Below are 15,208 nucleotides of genomic sequence, written 5' to 3'. Positions count from 1 at the left end.
GTTGTCAGAGACAAACAAGATCATTGACGTTATGTCAGTCGTATTCATGCGCTAAATATTATCCTTATAAGCGCGTCTATTCAATTGAGTCGACTTAGAATGATGTCATGGTTTCCAAGGCCAATTACATCGATCTCCTCGTTCGCCAAGGCAGATTGATAAAAATATTCGCTAGTTTTTCAATTTACCTTAAAACTTGGATACCGTGCCACATTGTCAAACACTAACAACCAACTAACATACAACATAGAAATTCAAACTGACGGCCTTCGAATTGTGCGAAATGCAAGACTTGAATTACCCACAATGCAACGGCGTTAATGTTTTCTGTTAAACCACTTGGTTGACGCTACATGCAAAAGCTTCTCCAGATTTAGATGTGTAAAATTAGTTTTTATAGCATAGACCAAAACATAAAGATTCGTTCTTGGTCGCTTGATATAAACTAACTAGTCAACTAGTCGGTCATTGTATCTCTGAGTCATCCAAGTTTAAATGGGGCAGAGTATGTTCGTACTGCTCTCCAAACCTGTTGATGTGCCTGGGTTGATTACGGTTGATAAGCTGTCCGAAAACAGTCCGATACGGTGAAATATACATTGATATGTGATTAATATGTGTTATTTAAATGCTTCTTAAATTTAAAGGGCGGCAGTCGTCGTGCCGCGTCCTGTTCGATATGGGACTCATAGCGACGTATACAACGCGTGTAAAATACATTGTTTATTTACATGAAATTCGAACATGCGCTGCGCGTCGACCAACGCGCTTCAAATGCTTAATGTCAAGTACGGTACGTTCTGAATCATAATATTGGGTATGGATGGCTGTCCTCTATCGACTAATACAGAAAGCGCCGAGTCATGAATACAGATATCTGAAAATAAACGACAGTAACAATTTTAAAGGGTCGACGCGCAGCGCGTGTTCGAATTTCATGTAAATAAACAATGTATTTTACACGCGTTGTATACGTCGCTATGAGTCCCATATCGAACAGGGTGGCGCGCGACGACTGCCGCTCTTTACTATTTGTTAACTTAACATAGATGTTTTTGGTTTATTTAAGGTTGAGGCTGCTTTACAAATTTCAAATGAACTTTTTGTCACTATGTTATTTCTGCATCTACATGTTCACACGCGAATATTATTTTACCTAAGACGCTGTTTGAATGGCGACGATCGCCATGCTACGCATGCGCACGATTAGTGTCCAATTCATTGCGCTCTCTCAGTGACAATCACGAACGTGAGTGATACTGAATATGACCCCCCTCGGAACATTCGTGAATGCGTTTCACTCTTCCGATGAATCACCTATTTAAATCTCGGTAACGTTTCTTTTTCGTACTTTTTTTTGTACGACTACCGCCCGTTAAAATACATTTGTATATAAGCCAAACTGTAGGGAGACGCTTTAAGATTATCGCCATAAACGAAGTATGGCGCGGCGTTTACGCAATCTGCTTACATAATCTAGTGTGTTTTTTGAGTGTATTTATTTATTTATGTATTTATTTTATATATCTCGTACTATTATTGTTATTATCCTGCATTTTTTTCTGTTCTTTCGTTTATTTCATTTTCTTATTTTTGAAGACCATTAATTAGTAAACATTTCGAAAAACAAAAATAAAATACTAATCTGAAACCTTCAAGTTATCCTGAGATATTACTTACTGATAAGATGAAGTGATTAGAAATATTAGTATATTCAACGCTCATTATTCGATTTAAACAACTGTTTGGAAAAACACATAGCCTTAACAATATGTATAATGTAATTTTAGTCATTTTTGAGAGAGAAAAAATAGTTATCTGGTTATTTCACTTGTAACACTGAAGTCAATATCCATCAAACTAGAAAACGGTAACAAATGTAGTTTAATTAACTATTGTGCAATTATGTCGGTATCCTCGGGAGCGGAGTTACGGCACCAGACGTTCGACGTTGCTAAGACGCGCACCACTGTACATGCATTTCTATGGGCTCTGTGCGCGCTGCTGTAGAACTCCCGACGAGCCGGTGAAAATTCGAGAAAATACCACAAACTCAACTTTGAAGTAATCCTGAACAACCGAATTTATATGCGTTACACACGCAGGACTAATCTTGTTATACTGTTCAGGGGAGTCTCAACAACCATCCCAAAGTACCGTTTTCTGAGAGTTTTCGGCCTTTGTTTTCACCGCGATGGTTGCCAGGTGAAAATGCCCGGATGTCCGCCCCCGAGGTTAGGTATATAAATTTGCCAACAGTATATACTGATTCTTGTGTTTTATTTTCTCGTGTATAATTTTTTGCTGTAAAATGTATTACTTTTTGTTGTTGTTAATGCTATGTAGTAAATAATAAAAGAAAAAAAATCCACAAAACAAAAATATATAGTACACTGAACACATTCACAAACTTGTTTCGACATGCAATAAAGACGAATAGTCATTAACAAACACAATATGATAGGCGACCTCTACGGCGTACTTCGACTAGAAGTTCCAGTAAGGAAACAAACTTGATACTATCGCTAGTATTCCTTAGATACTAGGGACTAGATACTATTGTTACTGTAATTTTGTCATAAATCTTATATATACTATCGTTAATTTATCCCGATCACGTGATTTCGTACCATCACTAGTTTATCCCGGCTACGAGACTTGAAACAACCGGTAGTTTAATAGCCCGATCATTCTGTTTAGCGGTAGTAGAAGTTAAGGCATTAGCTTCTTCGCTTCCATGTGTACTGGCGATAATATCATTGCTTGTAATGCTGTATGTCGGACGATCTCTCGGTGACTGGAAGTCGAACACTGATTGGCCATAAATATGGCGGGTGCTAAATCCTCGAGAGGAAGACCAGCCGTTGGACATGGAGAGCGCCATCTGGTGTTGAAAAATAGCGATGTCAAGATCGTTGGTGAAGTCTCTTTTCCATTTTGTTCGACGATTTTGAAACCAGATTTTAATCTGTGAAAAATGCAAAATAAGTTAGGTAGTTTGTTTTTTAACTGGAATTTTTAAAAATGTATTAGTGACAATTGAGGATTGCCATCGTGTCGTTATACTTTTCAGCGATCCTAGATTTACAAGTACCTGGTTTTCAGTCAGCTTCAGATATTCCGAGAGTTCTTGTCTCTTAGCAACCGTCAAATATTTGTGCACTGTAAACTCTTCTTCCAGCTTCGATATTTGGGCTTTGCTGAACGCCGTACGAGGGCGCTTTTTTTTACAAACACCGCCACCACCACCGCCCCCGCGTTGGTATTGTCGTTGATGACAACTTCTGCTGTCTGAAATATGCAAATTAGCAATACAAATCAATACTGTAAAAAGATTAATTTTTCACTGGGTTTTAATTTTGCTTATTTCGCTGATTGGAAAATGAGCTAAATTAAAACCCAGTAAATAGGTAAAATTTATTATAGAACACATTATCTAAATGATAAAACCGTGAATTTAAAACCCACTGAATATGCCTGAAATGGTAAAACAGCGAAATTTAAACCCAGTGAAAATTAGTCATTTTACAGTATATAAACGACGATACATGCACGCGCTTTCAGAAACCATTCGGCCTCGGCAGCAATTTGCATAACTCATGATAGTCAAATACCATTAAAATAAATATGCAGATTCTGCAATATGGGTTAGTATGCCGAGTTTACACCTCCTCGAATACATGACGGACGCAGGCTACTTTTCGCACGTAATAAACTTCCTATTGACTATTATGTGACACTTTTTGAACAAACATTTTTTATGAAGTCATCGGTACTATTAATTTAAAACACGCAATCGACATCCATCGAATATTTCGGAAATCAACTTAAATTTAGGTCACGTGAACTTAAACTCAAAAGAAGGAAGAAGCTGATTTGATCTTGACTTTTACTGTGTGTATTGTAAATCGCAAAAGTAATGCAACCCAGAGAAATGCAACGAAAGTCAGGGTATTCGTGGTCGTCTCTATTTGGGTAACGGCCATGATGCATACCATATAGTACATCATTACGAGAAATACGACAATCGTCGTGAGGCCGAAAATGTCCCACTTTGAAATGATCACAGTCGACAGTTTGTCAGTCGGCCACTCGCTCTATCAAATGTTACCTATGTAAGCATGGAGTTGCTATCCGGTATAATAATTGTAGTCAAACAGAACATAAACACCAACGACGAGTTCTGCAACCTTCTCTTATTTCAAACTTACCTACTGGAGCCGGTCTACTTAAGAATAACATAGGTAAAAAACACAATATGCAATTTGTTCATGAAATATTCAACATGTTTCGAACAAAAATGAACAGGTTAGATTTCTGCTAAATCATGACAATGAAAGCACTTTTCTGTGGGTATTTTTTTTAGATTTTTAATCAATGAGGTTTCAAGCACGGACTTACATATTGGTAATTCCAATTCAGAGCGCAAAGATACTTAGTAGTCTAATTGACTGCGCAGTGCAATACTTTTATATATCAAAAGTCATATTCCGTTTATCAGACGGCGAGATCTAGAAACTGGTGAGTAATTGTGTGGTTAGAAATTAAGCAACACAACTAGTTCTTTTTTTGCAGCAGCAACAGTTTATTAACCACCTAATTTGTTCCATGATATCGGTATTGCAATTGCACGGACCACCGAAAAGGGTTAACCTGGGGAGAAAGTAATGATTGCTTGTGGGGACTGTAATGTTTATCCTTCTCAAAACTGTCACGATGAAACCGCTCATTTTATGCACGAGTTAATGTTACTTCTTAGTATGTTCAGAGGTACATTACTTGGGGTTTGCAACTACGGTGACAAGATACCAAGATCCCGTTACAATCTCGCTCTCGCATAAGCGTTCCAACTCAGAAAAATGCGAATGCGCATGCCCGAGGTAACTAGGATACTGGGATGTCCAGGTGGATCAAAATAGTTGCTCACGATATGACGGATTACGATAACTACATTTTCGATGTATTACATTTTTTCACTATGAATGTAGTAATACATGTTTATTGTTTTATTACTAACCGCCTCTGTCATGTCAAAAGGTCGTAGCCTCAGTCTCGCTATCTACGAGATGAGACTTGAATGGGATCTTGGCATGATGTCATGATACAGTACTATGCGCGTTGCAAACCCTAAGTAATGTACCTCTAGTATGGTACAGTTGGTAGATGACGTCACACGCCCGACATCCAAACTATGCATTGATCATATTGATGTTTCTAATCGTAGTGTTTGACTGTATAATTGATAAAAAAAATTATCACCTGTCAGACCATTTTCCAGGGTTAACTATGCGTTAATGCGAATTCTTCAACGCAATTTTGGTTCTCGTATAACTGTTAGATACAGATCCTTTGGGGATTTCAATGACAAACAGTTTATTCAAGTTCACGATTTTCGTAATGCGCCATGACATGTACTCGACCATATCCAGGGGTACCAATGAAAGTGTAGCTTTTTAATGAAAATCACAGCTTTGACACCGTGCAGCATAGCTTGGTCAGGAAAAGCTTAGCTGCAGGAATAAAATCCGCTAGTTTTGACATCGAGAACTCAAGCTTTGAACATATTTTGATGTTGAGGGCGTACACAACATGGCTGCCTCCAAAAGCAGCGTTAGCGACGGTAAGTATTTTACTCGCTTTCTCAACAAAATCACCAAGTTATGCTGTGTAATATGCCGCGATCAGTGAGGTTCAGGTTCAATTTCATTTCTAGAAAGTTTCAGCCATCATTTTACGAAACTTGCAGAGAAATCTCAATTCCAATTTTCGAAGCGAACGGGCTAGCAGGACGTCCTATTCTTATACATGTACTTGGATTTTATGACAGTGTAAAGACGTGGTGGCTAGCGCATAAATGAAAGAAAGAGAAGCTAAATATTCATCTCATATGATACTAACTTTTAAATCTTCGTGAGCTTTTACAAACTCTCGAAAACAGACATTGTCAACACTAGCCACCACGTCTTTACACTGTCATAAAATCCAAGTACATGTATTCCTAACCAAGCTATGCTGCACGGTGTCAAAGCTGTGATTTTCATTAAAAAGCTACACTTTCATTGGTACCCCTGATATCTGTGATGTAAACCTTGCTTTCAATGGGTGGATCGCATTTTTGCAACTTGCATTGTCCCATCATTAAAACGCGGTAGTCGTCGCGCTGCGCATGTTCGACATTTGTGTTGATAAACATTGATTTTCCCACAATCCAATGCGCTCTTCAAATGGAAATCACAAGTATGAGGTTTGACCTTGGCGCGACTTGCACTGATTACCGCCGGTGACTCCTTCGATACCTTCCAATCACATGAAAAAAGCTTGGAAACGTGTCAGTTCATACTCGTTGATCTGCGCAACAGTCAAAGTCGCCATCTTTGTTTATATGAGACCCATATATCTCGCACATGCGCAGCGCGACGACTACCACGCTTTAAGCTCATAGTCAAACGCTTTAGACAACCCGAGTATATGCTATGATATGTTTTCGAAAAAAACAACAGAACTGAGCTATGTCATATTCTCTGGTGTGAATATAAATGCGCCAGAAATAAAGTCGTCCAGGTTATATCTCATTGGCCAAAATAACGGTACTTCGGAAATGTGTTGAGTGAGAAAGAATGTAATCCGTTTAGAATTTGAAGTCACTGATAGTCCTTTTATCGGGAGAATCAACATTACTAGGAATACATTATCATAACTCTTTATCCGATTATTTGATTCATATTAACGTTCCCTTTAAACACTCAGTCGTGTTAGAAAAAAAAATCAAACTGCGTGGACCCACATTGCCTGTAAAATTGTGTATAATGTCGATAATGACCACATCAATGGTTGATTTCTCCAAAGTTTTTTTTGAACTCATTAACTACAATCTGTTATTAACAAGTTATCAATTTACAGGTACTCGGATGAGGCTTAGGTTATACATGACAAAGCGTCAATAATTTGTGAATTTTGTGGCCTGTATTACAGAAAGAAAAGTTTATCCGATGGAGTACTACAAGAATCCATTTTAGGGTCACTTTTGTTTGTCACCTTTATTAATGACATTTGTCAACTGGTTCATCGTCTCATGTACCTAACGCTACTGGTCTTGCAGACGCAAAATATATTGGTGGTCTAAATTGTAGCTGTACATAACTACGTTATGCCGATGTCCTGCTAAGATATGCTAATTCCACACGTATTAATGTCAGTAACAGTGAATGAATGTTGATATTCATTGCTCATAAGTTGGGTATCCAACGTTGCTAAGACGCGCACCACTGCACCATGCATTTCTATGGGCTCTGCGCGAGCTGCTGTGGAACGCCGGTCGGAGAGCCGGTGACAACAGCTAAATTCGAGAAAACAACTCTAACTCAACTTTGTAGTAATCCTGAACAACCAAATTTGTTTATGTTACACACGCAGGGGTAATCTTGTTACACTGTTCAGGGGAGTCCCAACAACCATCCCAAAGTACCGTTTTCTGAAAGTTTTCAACCTTTGTTTTCACCGTGATAGTTGTCAGGCGGTGAAAATACCCGGATGTCCGCCCCGAGAATAGTATTTGACGTTTTATCTGTTTTCTGTTGACGGTAATTCGATTCTTTGTGTACACTCGGATTCAGAGAGTTAAACTCGACGATTAAGTCGAATGTTTATGTAAAAAGCGTTGAACTATTTTCAAAACTACACGCACGTTTTGTTAATTAGACAGCGTATTTTCTATTTCACTGTTTTTCTCACATTTAAATCTTTGAATGGTGAGGCACCTGCATATTTTCGATTTTTTTTTCATTTTTATGATTATATGGTACGATTAGCAGATCGGAAAATTATGAAACTTCTTGCCACTAAAGTTGGAGATAACTTCAAGTCCAATATCAATTGTTTTAAAGCATTCCATAAAAATATAGCCATGTAAACTACTATTATTTTTTGTGTTGCTAATTCTATTTTTATGAGTTATGTGATCTTTGTAATATATTGTTTCATTGTATTTTTCATTGTGATGGAAATTGAAAATTGTTCTGATAGAGCGTGGAGGTAGAAAAGCCTCCATGGATAGAGTAACTCGGCCGATCAGCAAAAAGTGAACATATAAATAAACAAAATATAATACACGTACAATCATGTATTACTCTTTTCTAATGTTTTAAAAGGATAATACTCCTCGAGCAATGCGTGTTCGAATTTCATGTAAACAATGTATTTCACACGCGTTGCATACGTCGCTATGAGTCCCATATTGAACGCGAGGATGCGCGACGACCGCCGCCTTTAACGACCCGAATGACTGACATAGAAGAAAATAGTTTGACTTCACTTTCCTCAGGCAGGGTTTTGGGTAAAAATTAGACATGCCACATTTCGACCCCAATCAGGCATGATGTCACTGATAAATAGTTGCTCGGTTCTAGGTTCTTATGACCTGCGGAGATGTCGAGCATAAACTGATTATTTGTGGCGTGGGACCTATAACTATAAGACGGAAACAGACACTGATCATCCTTCGTCAACTATCCATATGTCACATGACTAACAATAACATTGGTTCTAGCGTAACAACAAACTTCAAGATATCGCTAATATTACTGATATTGATACTGGCTGTAGTTTATTTAGGTAATTGACTATTTACAACTGGGTATTTTCCTAACATCGGGGACTTTAAAATTAGTGGGTTTCCGTGACAACCTACTGCACCTGTCATCTCCTTATCAATCTTTGTTTTACTACATTCCCGGCAATTTGCAGAATTGGCAACAAAACAAATCGTTAAATTGTCGTACCACGCTGAGTTAGGAATAACAGTTTAATTGCCGATCGAGTCAAAACTGAAACAAACAATAATTTCCCCGAGCCCGGATAATGTACCTTGTTTTTCTCAGTCGCTTGTTCGTTTCATTACTTGTTTATTTATTGGTTCGCTTGTTTGTTTGCATGTTAGTGCATTTCCAGTTCGTTCACAATCGCAGTACTTGCTTTCGGATACGATTTCGGTAACGATATGTAGGTAAAAAGTGTTAAAACCGTTATGATATTCTATATTTGCTTGTGCTTGTATTAAATACAGTAACACAATATTGGATTTAGGAGTATTGTGTTAAATGAATCTAAGTTTAAAGGAAGGTAGTCGTCGCCCCACGCATGCGCGAGATATATGGGTGTCATATAAACAAAGATGGCGACTTTAACTGTTGCGCAGATCAACGAGTAAAAAATGAGACGTTACCAAGCTTTAATTAAGTATTTGTAAGTGATTGGTAGGTATCGAAGGAATCATCGGATGTAATTAGTGCAAATCGCGCATACTTGTGATTTCCATTAGAAGAGAGAATAGGATTGTGGGAAAATAAATGTTTATCAACACAAATGTTGCACATGCGCAGCGCGACGACCACTGCCCTTTAAAACAGAAAGCCATAAAACAGTCTGAGCTAATTGTTGGTGATCATTGTTCGTAAAAGAATATTATATGGGAAAATAATAAAGCAATATAAAGCATTACTAGGCCTAGCCTGGACATATCTATAACCCAAGTGGCAACTCAGCGAACCAGACTTAAAGGGCGGCAGTCGTCGTGCCGCGTCCTGATCGATATGGGACTCATAGTGACGTATACATCGCGTGTAAAATACATTGTTTATTTACATGAAATTCGAACACGCGCTGCGCGACGACCACCGCGCTTTAAATAAGTTATTATCGTATCCCTAGCAGTGAAAACAACATAATTTAACCAGCAGTAAAACATGTGTTCGATTGTGTTTGTGACGTCTTCCTTATTTGAATGTGCGTCAGATTTACGTCACTTTCGAATGCATTTATTTTCAAATAAATACGACATAAATTTAATTTGAATAATAGTCAATATAACTAAATAATCAATATAACTAAATGCTTATAGCAAAGGCCTTTCAACCTCCAGTATATGAATATGCATTGCCGTATCATTAAATCATAGTTACTAGATTGAGACTACAAAAATGTGTCTACCCGGAGTGGAAAGGAGGGAAGGAGGACCCTTAAACTCGGTTGATGTATGCCGCCGTCGGCGTTGAGAGCATATCTACCTAGACCGACTTTATTAGATTCAGATACCCACAACGTTCAGTTACGTTGACACGTTCGCTAAGTAGACACATTTGGATTTCCAGTGAATTTTAGACTTTATTTCCAGGCAAAAATTACAATCTATATTCTAAACTAGACTAAATTATGGCATCGTGTCGAAATAGTCGTGATATGTTAACAACATACAGAATTGTACCCGACTGTAAAATATTGAAATTTCGTTTGTAATATATTTTCGCTATAGGGATGATTCAGTGAAAATAATTTGAAAATTCAGCGAATAAACTATTTTCCTATGTTGTACATTCAATTCAGCAAAAATCAGTGAAATTAAACTCCATACAAAACAAAAAGTCTTTTCAGTGAAAATTAATTCCAGCTAAAATAAAGTATTTCACCGTGACAGTATATTAAAAGGGTATATAATCATATACCCTATAGAGAAAGTGGAGATATAGTAAAGAATCATGACACAACAACGTGAACATTTTAACAGTTTTACAAAACAGAATATTTGTGATGTCATAAAAATAATTCCATGCGTTATAGAAAATCAATATATAGAACAATTATTTTAATTAGTACTTATTATAAATAGACATTAATTATCACATCTATATTTCAATACTTATTTCCATGTAAAAATAAAACAAATTTCTATTAAGTCCTAATTAAATTTTAATTTAAGATAAACACTATTAGTACATGTAAAATATTGCAATTAATGGTAAATGTGTGAGTCGAAAACACGAACAATTCGGTGTCCGAAGCATTCAGTTCGTGCACGCATTGTGACCCGACGAAAGCGTCTGAGTCGAGAACACCCGATTGGAACTTATACGTTAAATCCGTGCACGCACTCACTCACCAGTGGAACGCCACCAATCACATATATATTAAAACAACTTCCGTACACACAGACTCAAATGAAATAATGGTTTATTATTTTTGTTCCATTGTAACAATGCGTGTGGTTCGCCGCGTGACCTCGAGTAGTACCACACAATTAATTATATTGTCTAACTCACCTTCATAGTGACGAAGCCATGGTGAATACAGTTGCCATTGGTAACCGTGGTAACTCGGTAGTGAGCAATTTTCCATCATGACCAATTACGATAAATAGTTGTTTGGATAATGAAAAAAAAAAAAACGATTGTTGCAGTGTTCCACGACACCGACGAACTGTTTACGATCACAAGCGAGCGGCCACGAACACCAATGAGTTTTCACGAGTAAGACAGAAACAGACCATCGCATCCAGTTTTGAATTCAATTGTGCTAGCATCGTGGTTTTGGTTCTCATCACTGGAATTTGATGAGATAGTGTCGCATCATTGATTACTGTAAACAGATGCGAATTAAGAATTTTCAAATTCCCCATAGATACCGAGTAGTTTACTTTGAAATATTCGATCTCAGCGCGAGAGATCAAGCACGGGGTCAAGCACGTGAGATGACATACATGATGTGGATTTATTATAACCTGAACAGTCATATTTTACTCATGGTGTAAATTATAAAAAAACAAAACTTAAATATTTTACTTCGGTTACCTCAATAAATCTATCTGAATAACCCCAGCGTGCAACGCCGAGTGTTGTTATGAAAACAATGTCTGTTATATTTAGTGTAAATTTAACTAATTATTTTAATTTCATGATTTATTTGTTTCATATATTTGAAAAAAAAACAGTTTATGTATGATTTTCTTGCTCGCATTTAGACTTAATGTCGCGTTCATGATAATGAATGCTGTATTAAATAATTGTTTTAAAGGTCAATTCTGAGACGTCGGTCACAGTGGATATGAGATCTCTGTACACTTTGAAATGTACATTACTCTGGATATTAGCGCCCTCATCCACCACATGCATCACCTATGTTCTCGGACCTGATGTGTAGCTTAGCAGGCTTAAAGGGCGGTGCTCGACGCGCTGCGCATGTGTGCCATTTGTGTTAATAAACATTGATTTTCCCACAATCCAATGTGCTCTTCTAATGGAAATCACAAGTATGAGGTTTGACCTGGGCGCGAATTGCACTAATAATAGCCAGTGACTCCTTCGATACCTTTCAACTTGAATCACTTAAAAACATACATAATTATACCAAAAATACCTAATACCCATATATTTCGCGCATGCGTGGCGTGACCGTGACGGCTCCACGCAGCAGTAAAAAAATAGAAATACATAATGGCTATTTGTCAAGCTCATGTAATTGATGGTTGGGAATATGGCCTCAAGTCCTGCATTTCAGAATCTTGGAGAAAACTTGCTGTCTTCTTACCAACTAAGTGAATCTCCATCACATCAGCGCATTTCAAATTTTTTGCTCATTTCTCATCTACGGGAAATGATGTGAAATACAACATACTGTAATGTACTAATATAAATTATGAACTTTAATTCATAGCTTACATAGTACATCATTTGTTTTTATAAATTGCGCCCTCTAGCCAAAGTAGCGTTTCTGTCACGTCACCATGACGTATACGTGTGGAAGTAATTTCGTTAAAATCGACCAATGTTGTCGTTTGTTATCTAGAATACAGTAAAATCTCCCAAAAACGTATTCATCATTGATGGACGACAACAGATAAAAAAAATATCGTTGTTTTGAACGGTCGTCATATATTAGCTTTTCGCTACTAGAGGGCGCTGTTTACATGGATTTTGTATTGAATGTGTTAAGGGGAAGGCAAGGGGGATAGGTGGTAAAGGTTACAGGAAATAAAAACGGCATTTACGTTTTTACAGGAAATAAAATGAAAATTTCATATACAGTAAAAAATAGGTTTTTACACTTTACAGATAAGCATATTCCTAATTACATTTTACTATTTTATAACATTTTTGATAATTTGTGTTTAAGAATCAAGTTTTGAAATTGCGTACGAATTACGACATTTAATGTGGAAAATGCTTTATACACTTACAAAAAAAGAATCTTTGTATCTTTGAACGATTAAAAAAGCTGATTACATTTTACATCTTGCCCATGGTTACGAACTTATATTTTTGTTATTTATTATTTGTTTATGCTTCTAATTATAGTGTGTGCAAATATTGTGAAAAGAGTTGAGGTGACAGAGTTATATTATTTCGTATTTTCTACATGATTAAATATCAAATAGTTTTGTTACTGCGCGAATACGAACGTTGTAACAAGTTTTCCACAGCTTTCTGACACCAACTGTGGTTATAGTGATCGGTGGATTTGATTCGTCATGGTTACAGTTATTTCGCACATTTATGGCGTCTTAATGTCCATGTCAATAGGTCAGGAAAACAGAAATGAAAAAGTTGATCGCGATCAACAAAATTTCAACGTGCTCATGGTAAATGTGATTTATCTGTGTATATTATAAAACAATCATGGCATAATATTTTCTATGATGCCAAAACATGCACTGATGCCTGTGATTACCACTGGCGGCGCTGTTGTCATAATCATATTCGTTCAATGCACTACGAATATGCGAGATTTGTGTCGATAAACATGCATGTTCCTAAAATTATCCAATGACAAGCAGGAACTCGCATTTTAATCTAGATGCGATGTGCACTAAATACCAACTTCGAATATTCGTGTATTCCAATCATCTCAGGAGTTTCCTAGTTAAATCTTGATACTCTTCTCGTTATTGTACTCGTTGATTTGCACAGCACTCAAAGTCGCCATCTTTGTTTGTATGGGACTCGAACGCGTACGTGATTGAATTGTGTTCCAACGAGTGCCGATTCGCTCAAAAATGCGCCCACCGTAAATTAGTTATTCGGGTTCATGTTTTGTTACTATTGCCAGAAATGAAAGTTAGTCGTAGACGCTTTACGTTTTTCTCAGCTGGTTGTTGATGCATATTTGTCAGATCATTGTCATGTCTGTTACTCTTGTGCGCATGTGCAACACTGAAAACAACGTCAAAAGTAAAGACAATATTAAGTAAGTACTGGGTGCATTTCAAAGCTTTCTTATTATCTGAAATCAAATAGAAAATCAACACGTTGCTATGAATTTGTCGTTTACATTCTCCATATGATATAAATTTGTTGTTTGCAACCTCCATACGAATACAAATTTGTTGTTTACAGTCAACATATGAATACCAATTTGTTGTTTACAATCTCCACATGAATGCAAATTTGTCGTTTACAGTCAACATATGAATACAAATTTGTTGTTTACAATCTCCATATGATTACAAATTTGTCGTTTACAGTCAATATATGAATACAAATTTGTTGTTTACAATTTCCAATACCCCAGGAAAGTGTTCTAGGTTCTTCGTGTAATTAGGTGTTCGTATGCAAGGGATTTTACCACATAAAAACGCGAATTAGACCGAATTTTGTTATCGGTTGGCTTAATATAACCCCAATGAATCGTATTTTTGCGAAAGATTGGTATTTTTATCCTGATTTGTAGGAATCTGAAAAACGCGTTTCACAACTTGTTTCTTATTTAGTTTTATGCGTCATTCAAGATGGCGGCCCCATGTACTAAATATCGTATTTATTTTATTATCACGTGTGCGCCAGCTGACTGTGGTTCCTACCGTGATAGGTAAACTTTCCCATCAGAGTGTTTTTTGGAAATGTCTGATTTGCAGTTGCAGAGATAGGGCCCCAATGTTGAAGAAAAGTGAACACGATTGCAGTCAGAGAGCGGATAATGCAGTGTAGTACATTGTAGTCAAAACATACCCATTAACAACTCCAAAATAGTAATGTACGACTTTTTTATGTAAGAAATCTGCATCCGTAAACCGTTTACGATACCAAAAACATTACATTAAAGTTGAATCGTTTCATAAACTTAAAAAAAAAATGCCAAACAAAGTTTCGAAAACCATTGTAAACTTAATATAAATTGTCCGCAATTCGCGCAAATTCAGAACATCAAACATCGATGTCGATGTGTCTTTTCTGTACCCAACGCTACTATACAAACGAAAGAAATCCCTAGTTGGTCATTGGTGGCGATGTTCACACGTTCGTTAAACATGCAGCGAACATGTTTTGTATTAATGTCGAAGTTGTCGACGACATTGTTTACATTCGCCTCATTTGACGTCACAGAAACGCTTGGTCATTAAAAGTGAATTTGTATTCAAATTACAAGCCGTAAAATATTCTTATTA

General features: G+C 36.9%; 1 protein-coding gene across 1 annotated transcript; it reads right to left on the bottom strand.

Moving 5' to 3' along the window:
- Window positions 1–2,261: 2,261 nt before the first annotated feature.
- LOC146729686 (uncharacterized) lies at window positions 2,262–11,247 on the bottom strand. Its single transcript, XM_085495201.1, has 3 exons — window positions 11,091–11,247; window positions 3,095–3,291; window positions 2,262–2,968 (listed from the first exon to the last, which is right to left on the bottom strand). Exons 1-3 carry the CDS (start codon window positions 11,167–11,169, stop codon window positions 2,636–2,638), a joined length of 609 nt encoding a protein of 202 aa, XP_085351327.1. The 5' UTR covers window positions 11,170–11,247; the 3' UTR covers window positions 2,262–2,635.
- Between the last annotated feature and the right edge of the window lie 3,961 nt (window positions 11,248–15,208).

The sequence above is a fragment of the Saccoglossus kowalevskii genome, chromosome 21, assembly GCF_978046115.1.
Source record: "Saccoglossus kowalevskii chromosome 21, keSacKowa6.1, whole genome shotgun sequence".
NCBI classification, from domain to species: Eukaryota; Metazoa; Hemichordata; class Enteropneusta; family Harrimaniidae; genus Saccoglossus; species Saccoglossus kowalevskii.
Note: the sequence above shows the minus strand (reverse complement) of the source record. Positions and strands in the feature narration are given on the sequence as shown.